Source organism: Ranitomeya imitator, chromosome 3 (assembly GCF_032444005.1).
Source record: "Ranitomeya imitator isolate aRanImi1 chromosome 3, aRanImi1.pri, whole genome shotgun sequence".
NCBI lineage: Eukaryota > Metazoa > Chordata > Amphibia > Anura > Dendrobatidae > Ranitomeya > Ranitomeya imitator.
This window is the reverse complement of record NC_091284.1, coordinates 400,830,086-400,853,676: the sequence shown is the minus strand read 5'-3', so window position 1 is coordinate 400,853,676 and position 23,591 is coordinate 400,830,086. Positions and strand designations below refer to the sequence as shown.

Sequence of the window (23,591 nt, the reverse complement as noted above, 5' to 3'; positions counted from 1 at the left end):
GCACAGGAGCCATGACAGGAAGTAAAGAAGAGGACGACATCGTATGAAGATGGGAGACGCCGGACCCAGACCACGAAGCCCATCGGACCCGAACCGGGACCGGCCTCGGGTGAGTATAATCTAACTTGTTTTTCTTATCTTTCAGGTTACATCGGGGGCTTATCTACAGCATTACAGAATGCTGCAGATAAGCCCCTGATGGTGGTGGCCAGTTTATAGGGCCAAAATTAGGTGAAAGATTCACTTTAACTTCTCCCCACACGATATGTTATCGCAACCTCCCCATAGAAAAGCCATGCTTTACACAAGATTTAACCCCTTGGGGTCACTCCCCTCCTGCCCAGTGGGCTGGACCTAAATCCATTCCCCTTGCATTTAGCAGCTAAAAACTCCAAAACCTAAGATGGGTCATAATTCTTTAATAGACAATCCTATGGAGGCAGTTTTGGCACCATTGGATCTGGATGGGCACCTGCTATGTGTTAAGGCCAAACACAGCTCTGCTACCTGGCTCCTACTAGCCATTCTAAGTAACTCCTTACCCTGGGGTGCTAGAATGGATCGAGACCCTGGAAGATGTTTGGCCCATTCCACAGATCTCGAAAATGTAACCGATTTGTTGCTAGAACACCCAATAAGTCCATATTCTCCTTATGAAATCCTAGCTGTCTGAACAAAGCAGTTACATTGCATGGTTTGGATACTAGCTAAGCTGGTGGGAGGTGTGAATTTCTTTTTTGAAGCTGAGAAGACTGGGCCACCTGCTGAACCAGGTGTCCTGTTACAGCTACATGTTTTCAGGAGGATTGTAAGCCACCATTAAATCACTACATCCTTCACACTGATCATTAATAAAAAAAAACCACAATACTAATATCACCATACGTTCCATTATACAAAGGAGCTCTGTAAACAGTATACAGCGTATAGTGTAAGTGTACAGGTAATACAGTGATCACTGGTAACATTATACACAGGAGCTCTGTATATAGTGTCATTGTAAGGTAATACAGGGATCACCGGTGTAAGATAATAGTGTCAGTGTAAGGTAATACAGGGATCACAGGGATACACAGGAGCTCTCACGTCTCTTGTGGAAATCCTTCATCTTCGCTTTTCTTCTTCATCCAGCACAGACCACCATCACTTCTTCCAGCTAGGACTCATTTCCACATAAAATAACATCTATCTAGAGCATCATTTCCAGAGCACATTCCTCAATTTTTCTCCATCTTCTAAACTATACCATCCAGCTACCATTAGGGCTGTCCCGGTCGGACAGTTTCTCAGGGTGAGGTGGATTTGTTCCTCTGACACTAGGTTTGAGACTCAGGCCTCAGGCCTGAGGGACCGTTTTGAGGCCCGGGGGTACAGCCGTAGATGCATCAGGCGTGGATATGATCGAGCAAGAATGACTCCACACAGCAACCTTATACATACTTGTCTGTCCAGGGAAACAGTTCGTGGTGATGGTCCAATTACATTGATCACCACTTATAATCATGAGTGGTTTAATATGTACTAAATTCTAATCAAGCATTGGGATATTTTGAAGACTGATCCCTCCTTGGGACCACTTCTGGGTAGTCTCCCTTCGATGACTTCAAGACGATCAAAAAATCTAAGTGATCTTCTGCTTAGGAGACACTACACTCCTGCACCTAGTACGTTCTTGGGTACATGTGGCCCTATGTCGGGCTGTATCCCATGTGGACACTGTCTCGCCTGTGCCAATGTCCTGTGCTGCTCTAGTTTCGCATCTTCTGATGGTTTGAGAACTTTCGATATACGCCAGCATATATCCTGCGGCAGCACCAATGTTGTTTATTATGCTAACTGTGGCTGCCCCAGGATATACGTTGGCCTCACCACTAGGGAACTCCGGGTACGGAAGCATGTGCGGGACATTGGCTGAACTTTCGAAGTTGAAAATGATTCCCCAGCATTTTAAAGGTACCGTCACTGTTATGTTTGCTAATGACAGGTGTTATGAAGGCAATCCAGAAACACAGTGTGCTTAGCGATCAAAGCGCACACAGTGATCTGACAAATACCCAAAAATACAAGAACGAGCTCTGAGACGTGGAAACTCTGTAGACTGCACACCTGATCCTATCCTAAACACAACTAAAAGCGGCTGTGGATTGCGCCTAACAACTACCTAGGCAACTCGGCACAGCCTAAGAAACTAGCTAGCCTGAAGATAGAAAAATAGGCCTGACTTGCCCCAGAGAAATTCCCCAAAGGAAAAGGCAGCCCCCCACATATAATGACTGTGAGTAAGATGAAAAGACAAAACGTAGGGATGAAATAGATTCAGCAAAGTGGGGCCCGATATTCTAGGACAGAGCGAGGACAGTAAAGCGAACTTTGCAGTCTACAAAAAACCCTAAAGCAAAACCACGCAAAGGGGGCAAAAAAAACCCACCATGCCGAACTAACGGCACGGCGGTACACCCTTTGCGTCTCAGAGCTTCCAGCAAAACAAAAGACAAGCTGGACAGAAAAAAAGCAACAAAAAAAGCAAAAAACACTTAGCTATACAGAGCAGCAGGTCACAGGAACAATCAGGAGAAGCTCAGATCCAACACTGAAACATTGACAAGGAGCAAGGATAGCAGCATCAGGCGGAGTTAAGTAATGAAGCAGTTAACGAGCTCACCAGAACACCTGAGGGAGGAAGCTCAGAAGCTGCAGTACCACTTGTGACCACAGGAGTGAATTCAGCCACAGAATTCACAACACGTCACACTAGCGATCCGTGACGTTGCAGCGTCCTCGCTAGCGATATCGTCCAGTGTGAAGGAAGCAGCGATCAGGCCCCTGCTGTGATATCGCTGGTCGGGGAAGAAAGTCCAGAACTTTGTTTCGTCGCTGGATCTCCCACTGACATCGCTGAATCGGCGTGTGTGACGCCGATTCAGCGATGTCTTCACTGGTAACCAGGGTAAACATCGGGTTACTAAGCGCAGGGCCGCGCTTAGTAACCCGATGTTTACCCTGGTTACCATCGTTAAAGTAAAAAAAACAAACGCTTCATACTTACCTACCGCTGTCTGTCCCCGGCGCTGTGCTTTTCTGCTCTGGCTGTGAGCACAGCGGCCGGAAAGCACAGCGGTGACGTCACCGCTCTGCTTTCCGGCTGCCCGGCGCTCACAGCCAGAGCAGAGAAGCAGAGCGCCGGGGACAGACAGCGGTAGGTAAGTATGTAGTGGTTGTTTTTTTTACTTTAACGATGGTAACCAGGGTAAACATCGGGTTACTAAGCGCGGCCCTGCGCTTAGTAACCCGATCTTTACCCTGGTTACCGGCATCGTTGGTCGCTGGAGAGCTGTCTGTGTGACAGCTCTCCAGCGACCAAACAGCGACGCTGCAGCGATCCGGATCGTTGTCGGTATCGCAGCGTCGCTTAGTGTGACGGTACCTTAAGTCTCACCACGGATGTGATGCTAGGACACTTAAATTGATATTCTCCATCTGGGAATTAGAGGTGGCAATAACCAAAAACTACTTGCCCAGATAGAGGCTAAGTGGTTTGTTGGTTTAGATACTATGGTGCCTAAGGGCCTCAACGAATCCCTGAGCTTTGCCCCCTTCCTATAAACCATTGATGGTCCGAGTTACCCATCTTGTTTTTGGATGTCTTCCTTTTGTGTTTTTAACTTTTCATTTGTATATTTTTTTTTTACTGATTTTGTGATTCTGTTCTCATTTGGCCTTCATCCTGCCCTTGGATCGTCTCTTTATCTGCATCTTAGATTGATACTCATTGGACAGATATATGGAACCTAGACACTGGCACTTTACAATCAAGCAACAATGGAGTTGGCACCACCGTGTGAATATACATGGACTACTGCGATATAGTTGATACGTTTTCCATTTTATTCCTACTTTTTGGTGGCTCTAGATGTGCTTCTTCCATTTGTTGATGTTTTGTATTGTGGGTAATTAACTGAGCATTTATATAATAATAATAATAATTTTTACTTATATAGCGCCAACATATTCCGCAGCACTTTACAATTAAGCGGGGACAAGTACAGACAATAAATTCAGTACAAGTTAAGACAATTTAAACAGTGACATTAGGGGTGAGGTCCCTGCTCTCAAGCTTACAATCTACAAGGAAATGGGGGGACACAATAGGTGAAAGTGCTTGTTATTTCAGGTCTGGCAATTATAATAAATAGGGATTTTCATATAAAGCTGCATGATCCGGTCATCAGCCCGTGTGTTTAAGTGCAATAGTCAATTATCAAGTGCAGTTATCGTGTGCATGGAGGGTGTGGAGACAGATGAATAGTAGGGTGCAGATTCAGAATAATATTTGGAAGGAGGGAACAGGACAAAATTAGTTTACTGAGTAGTTGATTTGGTAGGCTTGTTTGAAGAGATGGGTTTTTAAAGCGCACTTGAATAGGTCGGAGCTGGGTATCAGTCTGATCGTCTGGGGAAGTGCATTCCAGAGAGCTGACGCAGCACGAGAGAAGTCTTGGAGACGGAGGTGCGAGGTTCGGATTATGGGGGATGTTAGTCTTAGGTGAATTGTAGAACGGAGGGCACGTGAAGGGCGATAGACGGAGATGAGAGAGGAGATATAAGGCGGTGCAGAACTGTGGAGAGCTTTGTGGGTGAGAGAGATGAGTTTATACTGGACCCTGTAGCGAATGGGTAGCCAGTGTAATGACTGGCACAAGATGGAGGCATCGGTGAAGCGGCTGGACAGAAATATGACCTTGGCTGCCGCGTTCAAGATGGATTGGAGAGGAGAAAGTTTGGAAAGAGGGAGACCGATCAGAAGAGAGTTGCAGTAGTCCAGACGAGAATGAATAAGAGCGACAGTAAGAGTCTTAGCAGTTTCAAAGGTGAGAAAAGGTCAGATTCTGGAGATGTTTTTAAGATGCAGGTGACAGGAGCGAGTGAGTGATTGGATATAGGGAGTAAAGGAAAGTTCAGTCTCGAATATGACCCCAAGACAGCGGGCATGCTGCTTGGGAGTTATAGTTGAACCCTCCAGGGTAATTTCGATGTTGGGTAGAGTGAGGTTAGTAGAAGGGAAAAACACAAGTAGTTCAGTTTTGGAGAGATTTATTTTCAGATAGAGGGAGGACATGATGTTAGAGACAGCAGACAGACAATCCTTGGTATTTTGAATTAGAGTGGGGGTGAAGTCAGGGGAAGAAGTGTATAATTGGGTGTCGTCAGCATAGAGATGGTACTGGAACCCAAATCTGCTGATTGTTTGTCCAATAGGGGCAGTGTATAGAGAGAAGAGGAGGGGGCCTAGGACTGAGCCCTGCGGAACCCTGATAGTAAGGGGACGAGGAGAGGAAGAGGAGCCGGCTAAAGATACAGTGAAGGAGCGGTCAGAGAGGTAGGAGGAGAACCAGGAGAGGGCTGTGTCCTTGAGGCCTATGGAGCGCAGCATGGTGAGAAGGAGCTGGTGATCCACAGTATCAAATGCAGCAGAGAGATCCAGGAGAATCAGCAGAGAGCAATGACCTTTGGATTTAGCTGTTATTAGATCATTAGAGACTTTAGTGAGGGCAGTTTCAGTGGAGTGTAAAGAGCAGAAACCAGATTGTAAGGAGTCAAGAAGAGAGTTATCCGAGAGATAGCGGATTAGACGGGAGTGGACCAAGCGTTCCAGGAGTTTAGAGATGAAGGAAAGGTTAGACACAGGTCTGTAGTTAGCCGTACAGTTCTGGTCAGGGATGGCTTTTTAAGTAAGTAAATATATATATATATATATATATATATATATATATATATATATATTTTTTTTTCTATTTCTGTTTTTTTATTTATTTTTCTTATATTTCTTTTTGCAATTATTTATTAATTTTTTTATTTATATTTTTTTCCTTACAATAATGATTGCAGTGCTCATGGTCAGGTATGATCATTTGGACTTTGTTTTTGTCAGATGTATACATTGTAATTATGATGAGTACTTCACAGTCTCTTTTGTATACTCCATCTTGGCTGTGCACATGCTCAGTGCGGTTCATCAGCTCCCTATGCCGCCGAGCATCTCCATATTCTCGGCACTAGCGCTGTAGTATATGATGATCTGGCTGCTACAGGACCTGGGGTAAGCACTGAGCATGCGCCGCTGACACCATTCTGATTGGTCTATTTGGACCATGTGACCGATCACAAGGGCTATTTGAAGGTCCTATTTGCACATTGTAACCATCCCCTTGAGAAAGCTGCATTTGTGGCAGCGAAACGTGCGTCAGGGCTGACATCTGTCCTTGGGGTGACCACCTCTCTATCTCACAGACCTGGGTAAGCTTGTCCCCTTGCACTTTTTAGGTATTATCCTGTGTAATGTGTGTTTATTTAATTAATATGGGGGCATCCTTTTTCAGTGGTCTTGTTTTTGCATCATGACTATAATATAATGTCTGATACCTTGCACTGCAGAGGTGGTTATCACTCTTCCTGTCTGTACCTCTGTGGAGTATGGGTTACTTTATTTAATGTGGTTTATTTATTATTTTTGATATTTAATAAAGATTTATACTTTTTTTTAGTAAAATTATCGCCTGGTACTCCTTTTTCTCTTATTTGCCATATTTTTGGAGTTGGTGTAGCTGTTTTAGGGTGGGCCACCATAGGTGCCCTATTCTCTTATCATTTGATATGCAGCTGGGTTGGTTTCTATCTTCTATACTATGCAGCTACACTCAATAAATATATAAATTAACATAGTAACATAGTTAGTAAGGCCGAAAAAAGACATTTGTCCATCCAGTTCAGCCTATATTCCATCATTATAAATCCCCAGATCTACGTCCTTCTACAGAACCTAATAATTGTATGATACAATATTGTTCTGCTCCAGGAAGACATCCAGGCCTCTCTTGAACCCCTCGACTGAGTTCGCCATCACCACCTCCTCAGGCAAGCAATTCCAGATTCTCACTGCCCTAACAGTAAAGAATCCTCTTCTATATTGGTGGAAAAACCTTCTCTCCTTCAGACGCAAAGAATTCCCCCTTGTGCCCGTCACCTTCCTTGGTTTAAACAGATCCTCAGCGAGATATTTGTATTGTCCCCTTATATACTTATACATGGTTATTAGATCGCCCCTCAGTCGTCTTTTTTCTAGACTAAATAATCCTAATTTCGCTAATCTATCTGGGTATTGTAGTTCTCCCATCCCCTTTATTAATTTTGTTGCCCTCCTTTGTACTCTCTCTAGTTCCATTATATCCTTCCTGAGCACCAGTGCCCAAAACTGGACACAGTACTCCATGTGCGGTCTAACTAGGGATTTGTACAGAGGCAGTATAATGCTCTCATCATGTGTATCCAGACCTCTTTTAATGCACCCCATGATCCTGTTTGCCTTGGCAGCTGCTGCCTGGCACTGGCTGCTCCAGGTAAGTTTATCATTAACTAGGATCCCCAAGTCCTTCTCCCTGTCAGATTTACCCAGTGGTTTCCCGTTCAGTGTGTAATGGTGATATTGATTCCTTCTTCCCATGTGTATAACCTTACATTTATCATTGTTAAACCTCATCTGCCACCTTTCTGCCCAAGTTTAATTAGCATCTGTACTCTTTCCCCCAATTCAATACCAGTCACACTCCTGCATCCTCAACACCTCCACTCTGTACCTCCCTTTCACGATGTATCATATTTACATGCCCCCCAGCTCAATTCATTATGTTTTGTCCTCTCTCTATCCCACCCCCACCTTCTGCTCATCATCATTTGCTCTCCCCACCCACACCTTCAGTTCATCATTTGCTGTCCCCGTCCCCAACCCTCAAATCATTATTTGCTATTCCCCTTTCGCCACTCCCAATTCATCATTATTTGCACTCACCCACTTCATTACATCGTCATTCATTGTCCCCATCTCACACTCTCAATTCATCATTATTTGCTGTCTCCAGTCCCCACCCTCAATTAATAATTTGCTGTCCCCATCCTCAATTCATCATTATTTGTGCTCCCCCACCTCAATGCATCATCATCCACTGTCCTTCATCCCAGACCCTCAATTCATCATTTGTTGTCCCCTGTCCCACCCCCCGAATTCATCATTATTTGATCTACCCCCACCCTTAATTCATGATCATTTGTTGACCCCTGTCCCACACCCTCAATTCATCATTATTTGCTCTCTCCCCACCCTTAATTCATCAACATTTGCTGACCCCCGTATCCCGCCCTCAATTCATCATTTGCTGTTACACACCCCTAATTCATCATTATTTTCGCTCCCCCATCTCAATACATCATCATTTGCTGTCCCCGTCCCTCACCCTCAATTCATCTTCATTGCCCCCCAAGCTGTTGTGAATTCTGTGGCAGAGCTCCCTCCTGTGGTCACAAGTGGTACTTCGGCTGATTCTCTCTGTGAGCTTCTGTTGGTGGAGGGAAGTGGTACTGCGGCTTCTGAGTTTCCTCCCTCAGGTGATCTGGTGAGGTCGTTAGGTGCTTCTCTACTTAACTCCACCTAATGCTTTGATCCTGGCTTCCTGTCAATGTTCCAGTGTTGGACTTGCTTTTCCCTGGATCATTCCTGTGGCCTGCTGCTCTGCATAGCTAAGTTCTTCTTTGCTATTTGTTTGCTATTTTTTCTGTCCAGCTTGTCTAATTTGTTGCTGGAAGCTCTGGGACGCAAAGGGTGTACCTCCGTGCCGTTAGTTCGGTACGGAGGGTCTTTTTGCCCCCTTTGCGTGGTTTTCTTTAGGGTTTTGTGTAGACCGCAAAGTTACCTTTTCTATCCTCGCTCTGTTAAGAAAGTCGGGCCTCACTTTGCTGAATCTATTTCATCTCTACGTTTGTCTTTTCATCTTAACTCACAGTCATTATATGTGGGGGGCTGCCTTTTCCTTTGGGGTATTTCTCTGAGGCAAGGTAGGCTTATTTTCTATCTTCAGGCTAGTTAGTTTCTCAGGCTGTGCCGAGTTGCATAGGTAGCGTTAGGCGCAATCCACGGCTGCCTCTAGTGTTGTTTGGAGAGGATTAGGGATTGCGGTCTGCAGAGTTCCCACGTCTCAGAGCTCGTTCTATGATTTTGGGTTATTGTCAGATCACTGTATTTGCTCTGACCGCTATGTCCATTGTGGTACTGAATTGTCTTTCATAACACCAAGCCCACTTAATTCATCTTATTTAAAAAAAAAGTTTTTCATACTTACCTTTCATGATCCCCTGCAGGCACAGCTCACTCCACTTCTGGTTAGTGGCTTGCGAAAGTATTCGGGTCCCTGGAACTATTCAATCTTTTCCCACATATCATGCTTCAAACATAAAGATACCAAATGTAAATTTTTGGTGAAGAATCAACAAGTGGAACACAATTGTGAAGTTGAACGAAATTTATTCGTTATTTTAAATTTTGGGGGAAATTGAAAAACCGAGAAGTGGGGTGTGCAATATTATTCGGCCCCTTTACTTTCAGTGCAGCAAACTCACTCCAGAAGTTCATTGTGGATCTCTGAATGATCCAATGTTGTCCTAAATGCCTAATGATGATAAATATAATCCACCTGTGTGTAATCAAGTCTCGGTATAAATGCACCTGCTCTGTGATAGTCTCAGGGTTCTGTTTGAAGCACAGAGAGCATCATGAAGACCAAGGAACACAACAGGCAGGTCCGTGATACTGTTGTGGAGAAGTTTAAAGCCGGATTTGGATACAAAATGATTTCCAAAACTTTAAACATCCCAAGGAGCACTGTGCAAGCGAACATATTGAAATGGAAAGAGTATCATACCACTGCAAATCTACCAAGACCCGGCTGTCCCTCTAAACTTTCATCTCAAACAAGGAGAAGACTGATCAGAGATGCAGCCAAGAGGCCCATGATCACTCTGGTTGAACTGCAGAGATCTACAGCTGAAGTGGGACAGTCTGTCCATAGGACAACAATCAGTCTGACCTTTATGGTAGAGTGGCAAGAAGAAAGCCATTTCTCAAAGATATCCATAAAAAGTGTTGTTTAAAGTTTGCAACAAGCCACCTGGGAGACACACCAAACATGTGGACGAAGGTGCTCTGGTCAGATGAAACCAAAATCGAAGTTTTTGGCAACAACGCCAAACGATATGTTTGGCGTAAAGGCAACACAGCTCATCACTCTGAACACACCATCCCCACTGTCAAACATGGTGGTGGCAGCATCATGGTTTGGGCCTGCTTTTCTTCAGCAGGGACAGGGAAGATGGTTAAAATTGATGGGAAGATGGATGGAGCCAAATACAGGACCATTCTTGAAGAAAACCTGTTGAAGTCTGCAAAAGACCTGAGACTAGGATGGAGATTTGTCTTCCAACAAGACAATGATCCCAAACGTAAAGCAAAATCTACAATGGAATGGTTCACAAATAAACGTATCCAGGTGTTAGAATGGCCAAGTCAAAGTCCAGACCTCAATCCAATTGAGAATCTGTGGAAAGAGCTGAAAACTGCTGTTCACAAACGATCTCCATCAAACCTCACTGAGCTCGAGCTGTTTGCCAAGGAAGAATGGGCAAGAATTTCAGTCTGTCAATGTACAAAACTGATAGAGAAATACCCCAAGCGACTTGCAGCTGTAATCGCAGCAAAAGGTGGCGCAACAAAGTATTACGTTAAAGGGGCCGAATAATATTGCACGCCCCACTTTTCAGTTTTTGAATTTCCACAAACATTTAAAATAACCAATAAATTTAGATCAACTTCACAATTGTGTTCCACTTGTTGTTGATTCTTCACCAAAAATTTACATTCGGTATCTTTATGTTTGAAGCATGATATGTGGGAAAAGGTTGAAAAGTTCCAGGGAGCCGAATACTTTTGCAAGGTACTGTACATGCTGTCACCTGCGTGTCACAGAAGAGTCAGAGGGACTCTCTTGGAGCTGCGCAGTGTTCAGTTTTGATGGCCGTGCTGCACCAGGAAGGCTCCCTGCGCCGGTGCACTTTACTTTATAATACCCTGGGGCCCATTGAGCAGAAGCACAAGAGGGGGGGCCCAGACACATTGTGCCCCCCTCTTTACTTCTGCTCTCTGGGCCCCATACAGCAGTAAGGGCAGTAATGCCCTGATGGAGACCCTGGCTGTAAGTTAGATTGTGTTTCTCATGGGGACAGATACATGCATGCTCAATAGTGAACAGTAGTACTGTACACATAGATACATTATGTTATGATGGTGATCATAATATTCACTTTAAATAAGTCTTTAAAGGGAATATGTCAGATCATATTTGTGTGGTACCATAATAATATTCTGAAATAGGGCTTGGGCAGCCCTTTCAGGATATGCAACTTTTATTTCTCCACATGGTTCCTTTGTATTCCTTTAAGCCTAGAACAAATTTATTGTCTTACGCCGGCAAGTCAACCATATGTAAATTGAAATTGAGTATTAACCCCTCACCCTTCCCATAATCCCGCCCACCGCTCTGCACTGGCATCGCTCAGTAATTCAGTCAGACTTCATTTAGGATCACATCACAATCCTTGTACTGGCCGTCTGCTCTCCTGATCTGATAGTGACAGCTGCATAGAAATGCATGCTGTTACATTTATGTCAGGGGAGCAGACGTCAAGCCTAATCCCAACCACCTATCCCGGCCGGCGTCACTGATTCAGTCAGACTGCTGAGTTACTTGCCCGAAGATCGCATGAATGGGTGCTATGCGCAGAGATATAAACTCTTACAGTCCTCAGCATGCTATTAATGAGGTTCTTAATGCTTGTCTGCGGAGTGCTCTGTCATGCTGGATGCATTTTGGCACATAAATTATTAGATCCACTGCCAACAGCTCCCTTTGCAATTGCTTATCTATGATGTTCCATATATGCTAGGTGGGAGACAAGATTGAGATGGTACAGGCCATGGTAGCATGTTTAGACTACAGTACTAGATGCTACTACATGTCTGCCTACAGTAGTAAACGCAACATGAAGCTTGGAATTGTTGCCTTGAAAACTGTCTCTTAAGACACTGGAGAAAAATGGCCATACCACTGGGTCCACGACCAAATTAATGTAATGCTGAACAGCTAGTGTACCTGGAATAAAGACTAGAGAGTTTCGGCTACCGTACATTATCCCACACGATATTATGGGAGTAGGACCGGTGTGTCATTCCCTAATGATAGCATCTTCATGGTATTACACACGAGCCCTGCTTTTGTCTTGGAAGCAATGATAACCAGAAATTAGTCACATGAACAATGAGACCTTCAAGAGGAAATGTCACACCAGTCCTACCCCTGGGATTATGGTGTGGGGTGGCGTAATGCACGGTAGCCAGTAATGTGCAAAACGTCAGGCAGGTTTATTTAGGCAGATTCAATTTTAATATAGTGACTGTTTGTTAGAGTTTACAGCTCAGCAATAGAGAAAAGAATAAAAAAAGCCCTAAAATATTGGACAAATACTCCAGACATTAATATATTGAATAACTGAAACACTGAAAAAGAAGAGTGAAGAAGTCTGGATGCATGTATTCAATTGATAGGGGGAAGGAAGTAGCAGCAGTGCCAGGCTCGGTGTGATTGTTCAGTGATATAGTGAAGTTGGAACCTACTGTATCTGATCTGCAGCATTTGAATTACAAATATACATTCTTGTTGTCCAATACGAAAGAAGAGGTTGGCGTCTCCAGTAAAAGAATTTCTCACTTTATTAAACTTCCATAAAAAAGATAATCATTGCAGGTTGATATTTCAGATGTTAACGCGTTTCGACTTTCACAGTCTTCATTGTAACATGCTCCTGATATGGTATCTCAACATTTATAAAAACACTAAACACTCCTTCAGGATGACATCATTCAATTACGGTAACATGTGTGTAATGAGTCAAAGAAGATAACTATAAGAATACAGCATTAACATTAATTTGAAATTGCAATAAATATACATGAGATCATGGAGAAAATGTAAGCCTGACGGTGACCTGGTATTTCATTTCATGATCCATAATGCCTTGTTCTTAGATAATAATAATTCTCCAGTCACCCCCTCAGGTTTGTTTGTTCTCATAAAGGCTATGGGAAAGAAAATAATGATTTTCCATTTCTTGCAATTAAACCTCAACCTGGTAAATATTTTTGCATTGTCTGTTTTATAGAATCAAAATGATTACTTAGGGATGGAACAAAATTCACACTATTATTTTTATTAACCTTTATTTTGTTTTAAGATTTATCTCTATGAAATAACTTCTCTCTTGTTGTTTTTACAATTTTTTGTTTTGCATTTTTTAGGAGTCTTTTGTTGTACTCTCTTTGTCTTAATTTATCCTGGACAAGTTACATTGTTCAGAAAAAACCTTTGAGTCTGAACAAATCCTTTTAGCACGGACTATTTCTCCATAAGGTATGGAGCAAATGATGTATTTCAGATGATAGCTTTCTGCTCCTAATATTGTATCCCCTGCACAGGGTTTTCTGTAAATAGTGACACACATTGTCCCTTATCAAAAGTAGTTTTAAAAAAAAAAAGGAGTGCTATCAGAAACTAATAAGAAGTTAGTAAATCTTAAATTAGCTAGATTTCGATTTATGATTGGCATGAATTCCGACACAGCCGCTCAAACTCTACACCACACTATAAGTATGTCGTCGATGAAGCAACCGTACCAGAGCAGGCAATCCCAAAATGGGTTGTTATAAGAAAAAATGAAAAACTTCTCTCACCATGCAATGTAAAGAATTGCCAAAGAAGGTGAAAACCTAGGCTCCCTGAATCTGTAAATAATATTTATCAAACATAAAAAAAAATCATGTTGCGATTAATATTCAATTGACATTAAGAGAACTTTTAGAAATTTCCCATGTAAATTGACTGTAAGTCTTTACGTGATGGGTAATGGCTTCTAATGCTAGATGATGGGGAATACTAAGATATAGATTCACCACATCACAAATAAAAAATTACACATGTTCAGGCCAATTTGAAACCTCAACATTTCTTAAAACTTCAGAGCTGGAATAATATTGGTAAGTGGTTGCAAAAAGGCACTATGTCTCTCAAAAACTGTAAAAACTACGAGAGGAATTTTTGCGTATAGAAAAATTCTTGGAACAAAATTAAGGTTAATAAAAATAAAATATTGGTGAGAATTTTGTTACATCCTATAGTAATCAATTTGATGCTATAAAACAGATAATACAGAAATATTTTCCGGTATTAAACCAAGATGAAGTTTTGGCTAAACTTTGGAAACAAGGTTGTGGCTTTATTTCAAGAAAAGGAAAATCATTAGTAGATTTTCTTCCTGCTAGCCTTCATCAAAACAAGCAAAACTATGGTAATGTTTTTATAAATGTTGAGATATCAGGGGCATATTACCATTAAGAATGTGGAAGTCGAAATGCATCAACCTCTGAAATATTATCCTGTCATGATTATCTTTTTTTGGAAGATTAGTAAAGTAAGAAATTATTTTGCCAGAGATGCCAAACTCTTCTTTTATATTGGATGTTACGTGTCTGCCCAAGCCGACGGGTTTGTTGGATCTCAGGACTTATACGTGGTGGTAGAAAAAATGGCAAACTAGTTTTTTTCTCTTCTGAATACATTTGTGTTCTTCATTCCTAGTGCACTAAAAAGTAGGGGCAAGACAGCATAATATTTTCTTAATTACTTCAGACATGTGATTGTACTGATATTTCACATTTTTTGTATAATAGTTTGTGTGAATGTGAGAAAAATTGTTGCTTCTTTTTTTAATCCAAAAGAAAATTCTCCACAAATCTTTACCTAGAAGAGACGATGCTGATGCAGCATTGTATCTTCTTGCTGTTCTCAGTATTACCATGATGTATATGACCTGAGACATGAAACTGTCTTCCACAACCTCAACATTGGTTCAGAGTTTGCCTGTTCCTCACCCAGTGCTAACTCTCCTACATCAAAGCTTCTATATTGAATAATGACTGTGTTTCGACATATATATAGGGAATTATTAATACTATAACCTGTTTCGTATGATTGGATACCGATACAACTAACTAAAATCCAACAAAATCCATGAATTGGTGCAAGTGTACCTAGAAACAGAAATGCTGTTTGGGAGGCACAGGATAATCACAGCAAATATTAATATGCCCTTGGTAGGGCCGTACCAACTGGGCAATTCCTTCGCTTGCGAAGGATTTGCTCAACAGAGCTTGATTTTGAACGGCAGGCCAAAGAGCTACAGGTTAGATTCCTTAACCGTGGATATAGTAAATGGTCCATTAAGCGGGCATATAATAGAGCTAGGACAACACCTCGGGAACAGGGCCGGCTCCAGGTTTTTGAGGGCCCCGGGCGAAAGAGTCTCAGTGGGCCCCCCCCCTTTAACACATACCCGATTTATGATGCACAGATACGGCAGAGAAATGTATAGTACAATGCCAGATTTCACTTCTTACATGAGTGACAGCTATTGTAAATTCTGCAGTGTATATATACAGGAGGAAAGGTGCTGTGCAGTGTATATATACAGGAGAGGTGCTGTGCAATGTATACATACAGGAGGAAAGGTGCTGTGCAGTGTATATATACAGGGGGAAAGGTGCTGTGCAGTGTATATATACAGGAGAGGTGCTGTGCAGTGTCGTGAGCAGGGCGTTGTTGTATCAGAAAATCTTTTCTGTTTTGAGTTTTTCTATGAAACAAAGACTTTTCTACATAAACAACGTTGTTTGGTTTTGCGGCCCTAACAGATCTGTGCTACAAAGTAACATCGCTCGGGCATTAATGAGGGACCTGATGCTGAATCCTTTCCACAAACCCTAATGACCCAATTAGTGCCCCGTCATTAGAAGCTCATTAAACGCCTCCCTGTCCCGAGCAATCATGTACAGTATGGGGGGATCGTGCAGCCCACCCGTGACTGCTCCATACCATACACTGCCCTCTGTCGCTCTCACTATTATCCTGTGCATTTCTCCTTCATCGTTACCCCATGTTACACTTGTCACCCCCCACTACAGAGTAGCAGGGCAGCCAATGTCACCCCCTCCCGGACCCTAATGGCAGCAGGAAATGTCTGCTCCTCTATTGGGTTGGAACCTGATTTAATCAAGGAATAATGTGGATTTGTTGCCGGTGGCTGCAGGGGAAGGGTTAAGTGATGCCATGTCCTTGGTGGGAGCAGTGGCAGCTGCTGGGACCTGGACAGACACAACCAATGTTGCTGTGACTGCACAGTGTGACCTGGAGGAGAGAAGCTGAGACTCCGGAGCAGAAATCACCCACATGCCAGCACTGGGCAGAGTCCCTCCAGTCACCAGCATGGGGCCACGGGGCCCCAACCTACAGCCCACAGCTCAGATTTATCCATGGCAGCAGCTCCCCTTCCTCCTGGCATCTGGTTAACCCCATTTATGCGGGTCAGATTGTTATATTTAAGGTTTAGCAATAACCTTCATACAGATGGGAAGGGGTTAAGCTTCTTCCTACCCCACTGGTGCAGGTTTGGTGCAGCATGCATGTATTCTGGGGTTCTGGGAGAGCTGGGTGGCTGCAGGCTGCACCCCACCAGCTGCTCCTCCAGACATCACCCACATTTTTAGGCAGCAGAGACAGACAGCAGCAGACTGAGCCACAGGACCAACTGCAATTATTGCTGGATACCTTTGCACTCTGGTAGGACTAGCTCCTCCGGAATCTTCCTGATAAGTTCAGCTCAGCAGCACTGTCTGCAGCCACCCAGGGGCCAGAGCAGAGAACTGCTCTCTCCGCCCACAAACAGCCACGCTGGCTGCCTTCTCTTAACCCCTATGTGTGCCTGCCTGGCTGCACTGACTCAGTGAGAAGATGCTTGTGTCAGAACTGGCACATAGGGGTTAAGAGAACGCAGCCAGCAGTGACTTTGTGGGCGGAGAGAGCATGTTATCTCCTGCTCTGCTCTCCCAGCTGCTAGTGGGCCCCCCTTTCTTCCCAAGGCCCCGGCATTTGCCCGCTGTGCCGGGTGCTGACGCCGGCCCTGCTCGGGAATCTCTCATTTATAATAACTCAGTAAATAGATCCTGGCAGTCTGACAAGCAGTTGCGGTTTGTTACTAATTTTAACTCTCAGGCTACTAAAATCCGTGAGGCATTATCAAAATCTTGGCCTTTCCTTAAAGTGGATAAGACCATCTCTAAAATTTTACCAGACCGTCCCCTTATGTCCTTTAGGCGGGCTAAGAACTTAAAAAATCATTTGACCGAGAGTCACTAAGAAGGGATACCAAGGGCTACTTTTTTAGATAATGCCTCTCCACGCTGTGGCTCTTTTCCGTGCGGTCACTGTGTGGCGTGTCCCAATGTGGATCGCACTAGTACGTTCTCTGACTCTAGTGGTGAAAAATCTTTTAACATCAAAAAAGCAATTACATGTACTACACGGTTCGTGATTTATTACGCCACATGCCCTTGTGGCTTAATTTATGTAGGGCTTACATCCCGCCAACTGAAAGTCTGCATACACGAACATGTGCTAGGTATTGAAGCAGCAGCAAGTTGTACTGATATTTCTGTTTTGAAGACACTCCCAAGACACTTCAAAAAAGTCCATGGGAGTAATGGTAGGTTGATTAGGTTTTGGGGAATTGATTCTTTAGACGTTGGAATAAGGGGTGGCAAACTTTCTACGAAACTGGCACATCTTGAGTCTAGATGGATTTGGACACTACGGACTACACACCCATTTGGTCTTAATGAAAACCTTAGCTTTTCCCCATTTCTGTGATCCTCAGACTGCGAATTTCTCATGTGACAGTGGATTCATATACAACTTGTTTTAACTATTCTTTTATATTTTTAGATTCATACTCTTCTGTACTTTTTGGCCATGGTTATGGAATTTTTCTCTCCCTTGCGGCACTGAAGACATGAAATTATCCAATATACCATCCGTTTGGACATCTTTGTGGAGTGATATCTGTGAAAGACGATGATCCAGTTTTGCGCTATTTTTGCGTTATTGTTATTTCTATACATTCCATGTTATAATTTTTATACATATTAATAATTATATGATATTTAACTCTTTATATGTGTTGGACTATGTAATGGATAACAGTGTCCTACCACATTATGTATTTCTTCATTTGCTGTCCTATGATCAGTTGAATGCACTTTTTGTATATATTGTCTTGCTGATTCTAGTGCTTGTATGGCGATATACTTACTTTGGAGCTTTTGTGGTTACTATCTCTGCCATTTTACAATTTCTATGGCAGGCTGTGTTTTGCCCTTAGAATTTATGGTGGCTCCAGCTTCGGATCTTCTTCAGCGCATGCGCCTACCCGCTTTTTCTCTGGGGGCGGCGTCCTTGTGTCTGCTGTGAGCCGATCACGTGGGGCCCCACGTGTTTCTGCCCGCACAGCCTGGACGTCACCGCTCCCTTTGTTGTGTGGGTGGTTGCTAAGGAGCGCTGAGGTACTTCCAGAGCATTAGTATGGTTTACTTCCTGTGTGTGGCCTTTTTATACCGCTCCTTTCTGTGTGTTATACTATGCGCCCCCCGACGAAGGTGCTCCGAAACGTGCGTTGGGGCGGGCACTGGGACTGTTTACCTGCCAGCACTTGCCTGCATTTTGGGGTGATGTATTCTTGAGATATATATTGATTCCTGTCATTTCTATCTGACATGATTTCAGGCTCCATTGGAAGCCGGTCTGACACTGTCCTGTATGAGATATAATCTAGCTTATGTATTTATACATACCTCTGTGAGTACATTTAATGCCCCCCTTTCTTTCTTTTTGCACTATCTGCATAAAATGTATAATACATGGTATGACATGCATGGTTCCCAGTGCCCTTTTATATTTTGTTGGGTGACTCTGTTGTCACCATCGTTTCCTTGCCTCCACAATAAAGCATTTTTATCAAAGACCATAGGTTATTGTTTGAATTTTTTTCCTCCCCCTTGTTTGTATGTTGTGTTAAGGCTAGCGGAACGCACCAAGTAATAGAGAGATTGATACAGTCATGGCCAAAAGTATTGACACCCATGCAATTCTGTCAGACAATACTCATTTTCTTCCTGAAAATGATTGCAATCACAAATTCTTTGGTATTATTATCTTCATTTAATTTGTCTTAAATGAAAAAAACACAAAAAGAATTGTCCTAAAGCCAAATTGGATATAATTCCACACAAAACATAAAAAAGGGGGTGGACAAAAGTATTGGCACTGTTCGAAAAATCATGTGATGCTTCTCTAATTTGTGTAACTAACAGCACCTGTAACTTACCTGTGGCACCTAACAGGTGTTGGCAATAACTAAATCACACTTGCAGCCAGTTGACATGACTCAACCTCTGTCCTGTATCCTTGTGTGTACCACATTGAGCATGGAGAAAAGAAAGAAGACAAAAGAACTGTCTGAGGACATGAGAAACCAAATTGTGAGGAAGCATGAGCAATCTCAAGGCTACAAGTCCATCTCCAAAGACCTGAATGTTCCTGTGTCTACCGTGCGCAGTGTCATCAAGAAGTTTAAAGCCCATGGCATTGTGGCTAACCTCCCTAGATGTGGACGGAAAAGAAAAATTGACAAGAGATTTCAACGCAAGATTGTGCGGATGTTGGATAAAAAACCTCGACTAACATCCAAACAAGTTCAAGCTGCCCTGCAGTCCGAGGGTACAAGAGTGTCAACTCGTACTATCCGTCGGCATCTGAATGAAAAGGGACTGTATGGTAGGAGACCCAGGAAGACCCCAATTCTTACACCGAGACATAAAAAAGCCAGGCTGGATTATGCCAATACTTACCTAAAAAGCCTAAAACATTTTGGAAGAATGTTCTCTGGTCAGATAAGACAAAAGTAGAGTTTTTTTGGGCAAAGGCATCAACATAGAGTTTACAGGAGAAAAAAAGAGGCATTCAAAGAAAAGAACACGGTCCCTACAGTTAAACATGGCGGAGGTTCCCTGATGTTTTGGGGTTGCTTTGCTGCCTCTGTCACTGGACTGCTTGACCGTGTGCATGGCATTATGAAGTCTGAAGACTACCAACAAATTTTGCAGCATAATGTAGGGCCCAGTGTGAGAAAGCTGGGTCTCCCTCAGAGGTCATGGGTCTTCTAGCAGGACAATTACCCAAAACACACTTCAAAAAGCACTAGAAAATGGTTTGAGAGAAAGCACTGGAGACTTCTAAGGTGGCCAGCAATGAGTCCAGACCTGAATCCCATAGAACCCCTGTGGAGAGATCTAAAAATGGCAGTTTGGAGAAGGCACCCTGCAAATATCAGGGACCTGGAGCAGTTTGCCAAAGAAGAATGGTCTAAAATTGCAGCAGAGCATTGTAAGAAACTCATTGATGGTTACTGGAAGCGGTTGGTCGCAGTTATTTTGGCTAAAGGTTGTGCAACCAAGTATTAGGCTGAGGGTGCCAATACTTTTGTCTGGCCCATTTTTGGAGTTTTGTGTGAAATGATCAATGTTTTGCTTTTTGCTTCATTCTCTTTTGTGTTTTTTCATTTAAGACAAATTAAATGAAGATAATAATACCAAATAATTTGTGTTTGCAATCATTTTCAGGAATAAAATGAGTATTATCTGACAGAATTGCAGGGGTGTCAATACTTTTGGCCATGACTGTATGAGGTGCGTTCGCAGCCCGGGGTCCACCGTGCAGAGATACCTAATGCAAAGTAATGGCAGATGGACACTGAGCTCACACGTGGGTTAAACCTCACCCTGTGTGAAATAAAAGCGAGCTTGGTTGCCTCACAGAGTCGCGCTGTACACAGGGAATAATACCTTAACTAGGGTTTTGCTTGCTCTGGAACTCTTCTATGCTAACCGCACACATGAAGGAACCAGATGCTAAGCCAAGGCTAATTGCCCCCACTGACGCTAGTTGCCTGCCTGAGTGTACAGCCCCAAAGCTAACAGACTCACACCACATATAAACTGAGTGGTATAGTATCCACTGGCAACAGCCAAACACAAATGATGCTAGCGAATGGCCGTGCGGCCATACGAACCTTTTATAGTTGTAGCTCTCCAGGACCTTCCCAGTGGACCAATAGGAGCTGCTACAGGACCTGAGCGTGTGACCCCCGACCTCCAATGAGAGGTCTTCCCTTGGGCATGCCCAGAAGGAGAAAAGCAGGACTTAGTCCCAGGAGCGCCTGCTCACCGCTGAACAGTACTGGTTATAACTGATGAACCTGGAAGGGCAGCAGTAACCAAACGTGCAGTATCAGTCCGAGCCAGGGGCTGGAACCGACGTCTCCACTGAGCAGGTTCCACTGCGACTGGAGAAGAATGGGAGACAGCAGCGGACATGGTTCGAGAATCCCCCTGTGCAGTGGCAAGAACTCAACACCTAACATGTTGTCACTGGCTTTGACATGATGAAATACACAGTGTGATGTATTACAATATTGCAGGTAGATCAGTAAATGGGATTATTTTCATTTTATAACAATGGCTCTACTATTTAGTACAATGTGGAATTACATGGTTAATAGGATTGATAAGAACAGCATTGATATCCAGAAAGAAGCATGATAAGACAATCCTATTTACATATTGTCAGCATGTCACTAGTCACTTTGCATAGATTCGTTACATTATAACTGCTGTGTTGAAGTAAAGTAAGATGCCCAAAGTAATAACTTGTCTAGAATAACAAGCAATTTATATCACTAGGTAACAACTCCCCTACCTCTAACTTCATCCTGAATCCCTCATGTTCCTGGGAAATCTGTTCCAATCTTTTAGAGGCAGATTCCACGTGACTGCAGTATGTGCCATAAATAAGAAACCTGGTAGAAAAGACAGAATCATGAAAACTGGGCAGATGTCATTTTTTGAGAGAATTAGTGATAAAGAAAGATATTAGTTGAGTTGTGTTTCTCTTCTGGTGTTTTAAAGGGATTTTGCACATGACTATATCTGGTATTTCATGCAGCTCAGTCTCATTTAATTAAAGAAGCATTCCTACTGACATTTGTAATCATTAAATGTGTGTATGTGCAAATGTGTGTAATATGTGTGTAATTTAGTGTGAGAGTATTACTATACGCACCTACTGCCTCTCTCCCTGGTGTCCAGCACCGGTCCTCTGTTCTTCTGAATGACAATACTGCTCTGCAGGCTCCTCCGGGTCACACAGAGCGCAGTGACTTTAAGGCTAGGGTCACATTGCGTTAGTGCAATCCGTTTAGCGCTAGCGGGTTGCGCTAACGCAATGTTTTTAATGGGGCCGCGTCCCGGGGTCGCGGTAACGTCCCCGCTCTCGCAGATCCCCGATCTGCGAGAGCGGGGAACGGACCGCGGGCGCGCCTCGGACGCTGCAAGCAGCGTCCGCGGCGCGCCAGGAGACACCGGCGCGTCGCTAGCGCGTGCCGAACATGGCACGCGCTAGTGCTGCGCGTTCCCATTGCCGTGAATGGGCGCGCTAACGGACGCGTTGCACGGCGTTAATTTCGCCGTGCAACTCTGTCCGTTAGCGCTTTCCCATTAACGCAATGGGAACCAAGCCTTACAATGTAAGCCTATAGAGCATCTGAACGAGGCACCATAGGTTTTCATTGTAAAAGAAACTTCCTGCTCACACACAGAGTGTAGAACGAGCTGGCTGGTCTCATTTCAAGTGACTAAACGGAGAAGAGCTGAACACTGGCGCTGGACTCCAGAGACCGGCGGAAGGTGAGTATATTAATACATTCACACTACATTAAAGAATACTCAGGGCAAAAAAGTAATAAAATAAGAGCAAAAACTGGCCATTTTTGACCTAGTAGTGACAGTCACAATTGAAGTTTATGCTTCTGGAATATTAAAAAAAAACTTTACAAAGGATTTCTAGTCTAAATTATTATTAGTGATGAGCGAATATACTTGATGAGCACGCTCGGGGGGTCCTCCGAGTATTTTTTAGTGCCCGGAAATTTAGTTTTTCTTGCCGCAGCTGAATGATTTACATCTGTTAGCCAGTATAAGTACATGTGGGGATTCCCTAGCAGCCAGGCAACCCCCACATGTACTTGTACTGGCTAACAGATGTAAATCATTCAGCTGTGGCAAGAAAAGCTAAATCTCCGAGCACTAAAAAATAATCAGAGGACCCCCGAGCATGCTCAGGAAATCTCGAGTAACGAGTATATTCGCTCATCACTAATTATTATATATCCATTGGATATATAATAATTGTTACACTGGTGTGAGTGTCATCATTGAGATCCCCACTGATCGCCAGAATAAGTGACTTGTGTATCTAATGCTGCATGGTAGTCCTTTGGATGCAAGACTGGCACTCTGTTCTAAATTTATGGTGTCTGAGGTACAAAACACCAAAGCGTAGCATTGCACTCAACTATTTTTGCAAAGCCATAGATTTTGAATGAAACTGCATGATGGGGTGCCAGGGAAGAGTGGAGAACACAAGTCTAGTATATGGGACAGAAGATAATTTATGCAGACTGGTTTACTCCTTCAGGTAGCAGAGAACAGGTTGGACTTCATACTGTATAATATATTCACGTTGTGAAAAGAAAAAAAAAATAAAGCATCTTTGAACTGTCCTTTACATTTTTTTTTTTATTTTGTTTGTTTACTGCTTGTTGCCTAGGATACCAGTCACCTCTGCTGTCTAGCATAAGGCCATGTTCACATGTCCAGT

General features: G+C 43.3%; 1 protein-coding gene across 1 annotated transcript in view; it reads right to left on the bottom strand.

Annotated features, from left to right (window-relative positions):
• VAV1 (vav guanine nucleotide exchange factor 1) overlaps positions 1-23,591 on the bottom strand; it is a 203,611-nt gene that overhangs the window by 52,394 nt on the left and 127,626 nt on the right. Inside the window, exon 9 of the mRNA XM_069759816.1 lies at positions 21,633-21,732. Within this exon, the coding sequence (XP_069615917.1) occupies positions 21,633-21,732 (100 nt within the window). The remainder of the gene's footprint in view (positions 1-21,632; positions 21,733-23,591) is intronic.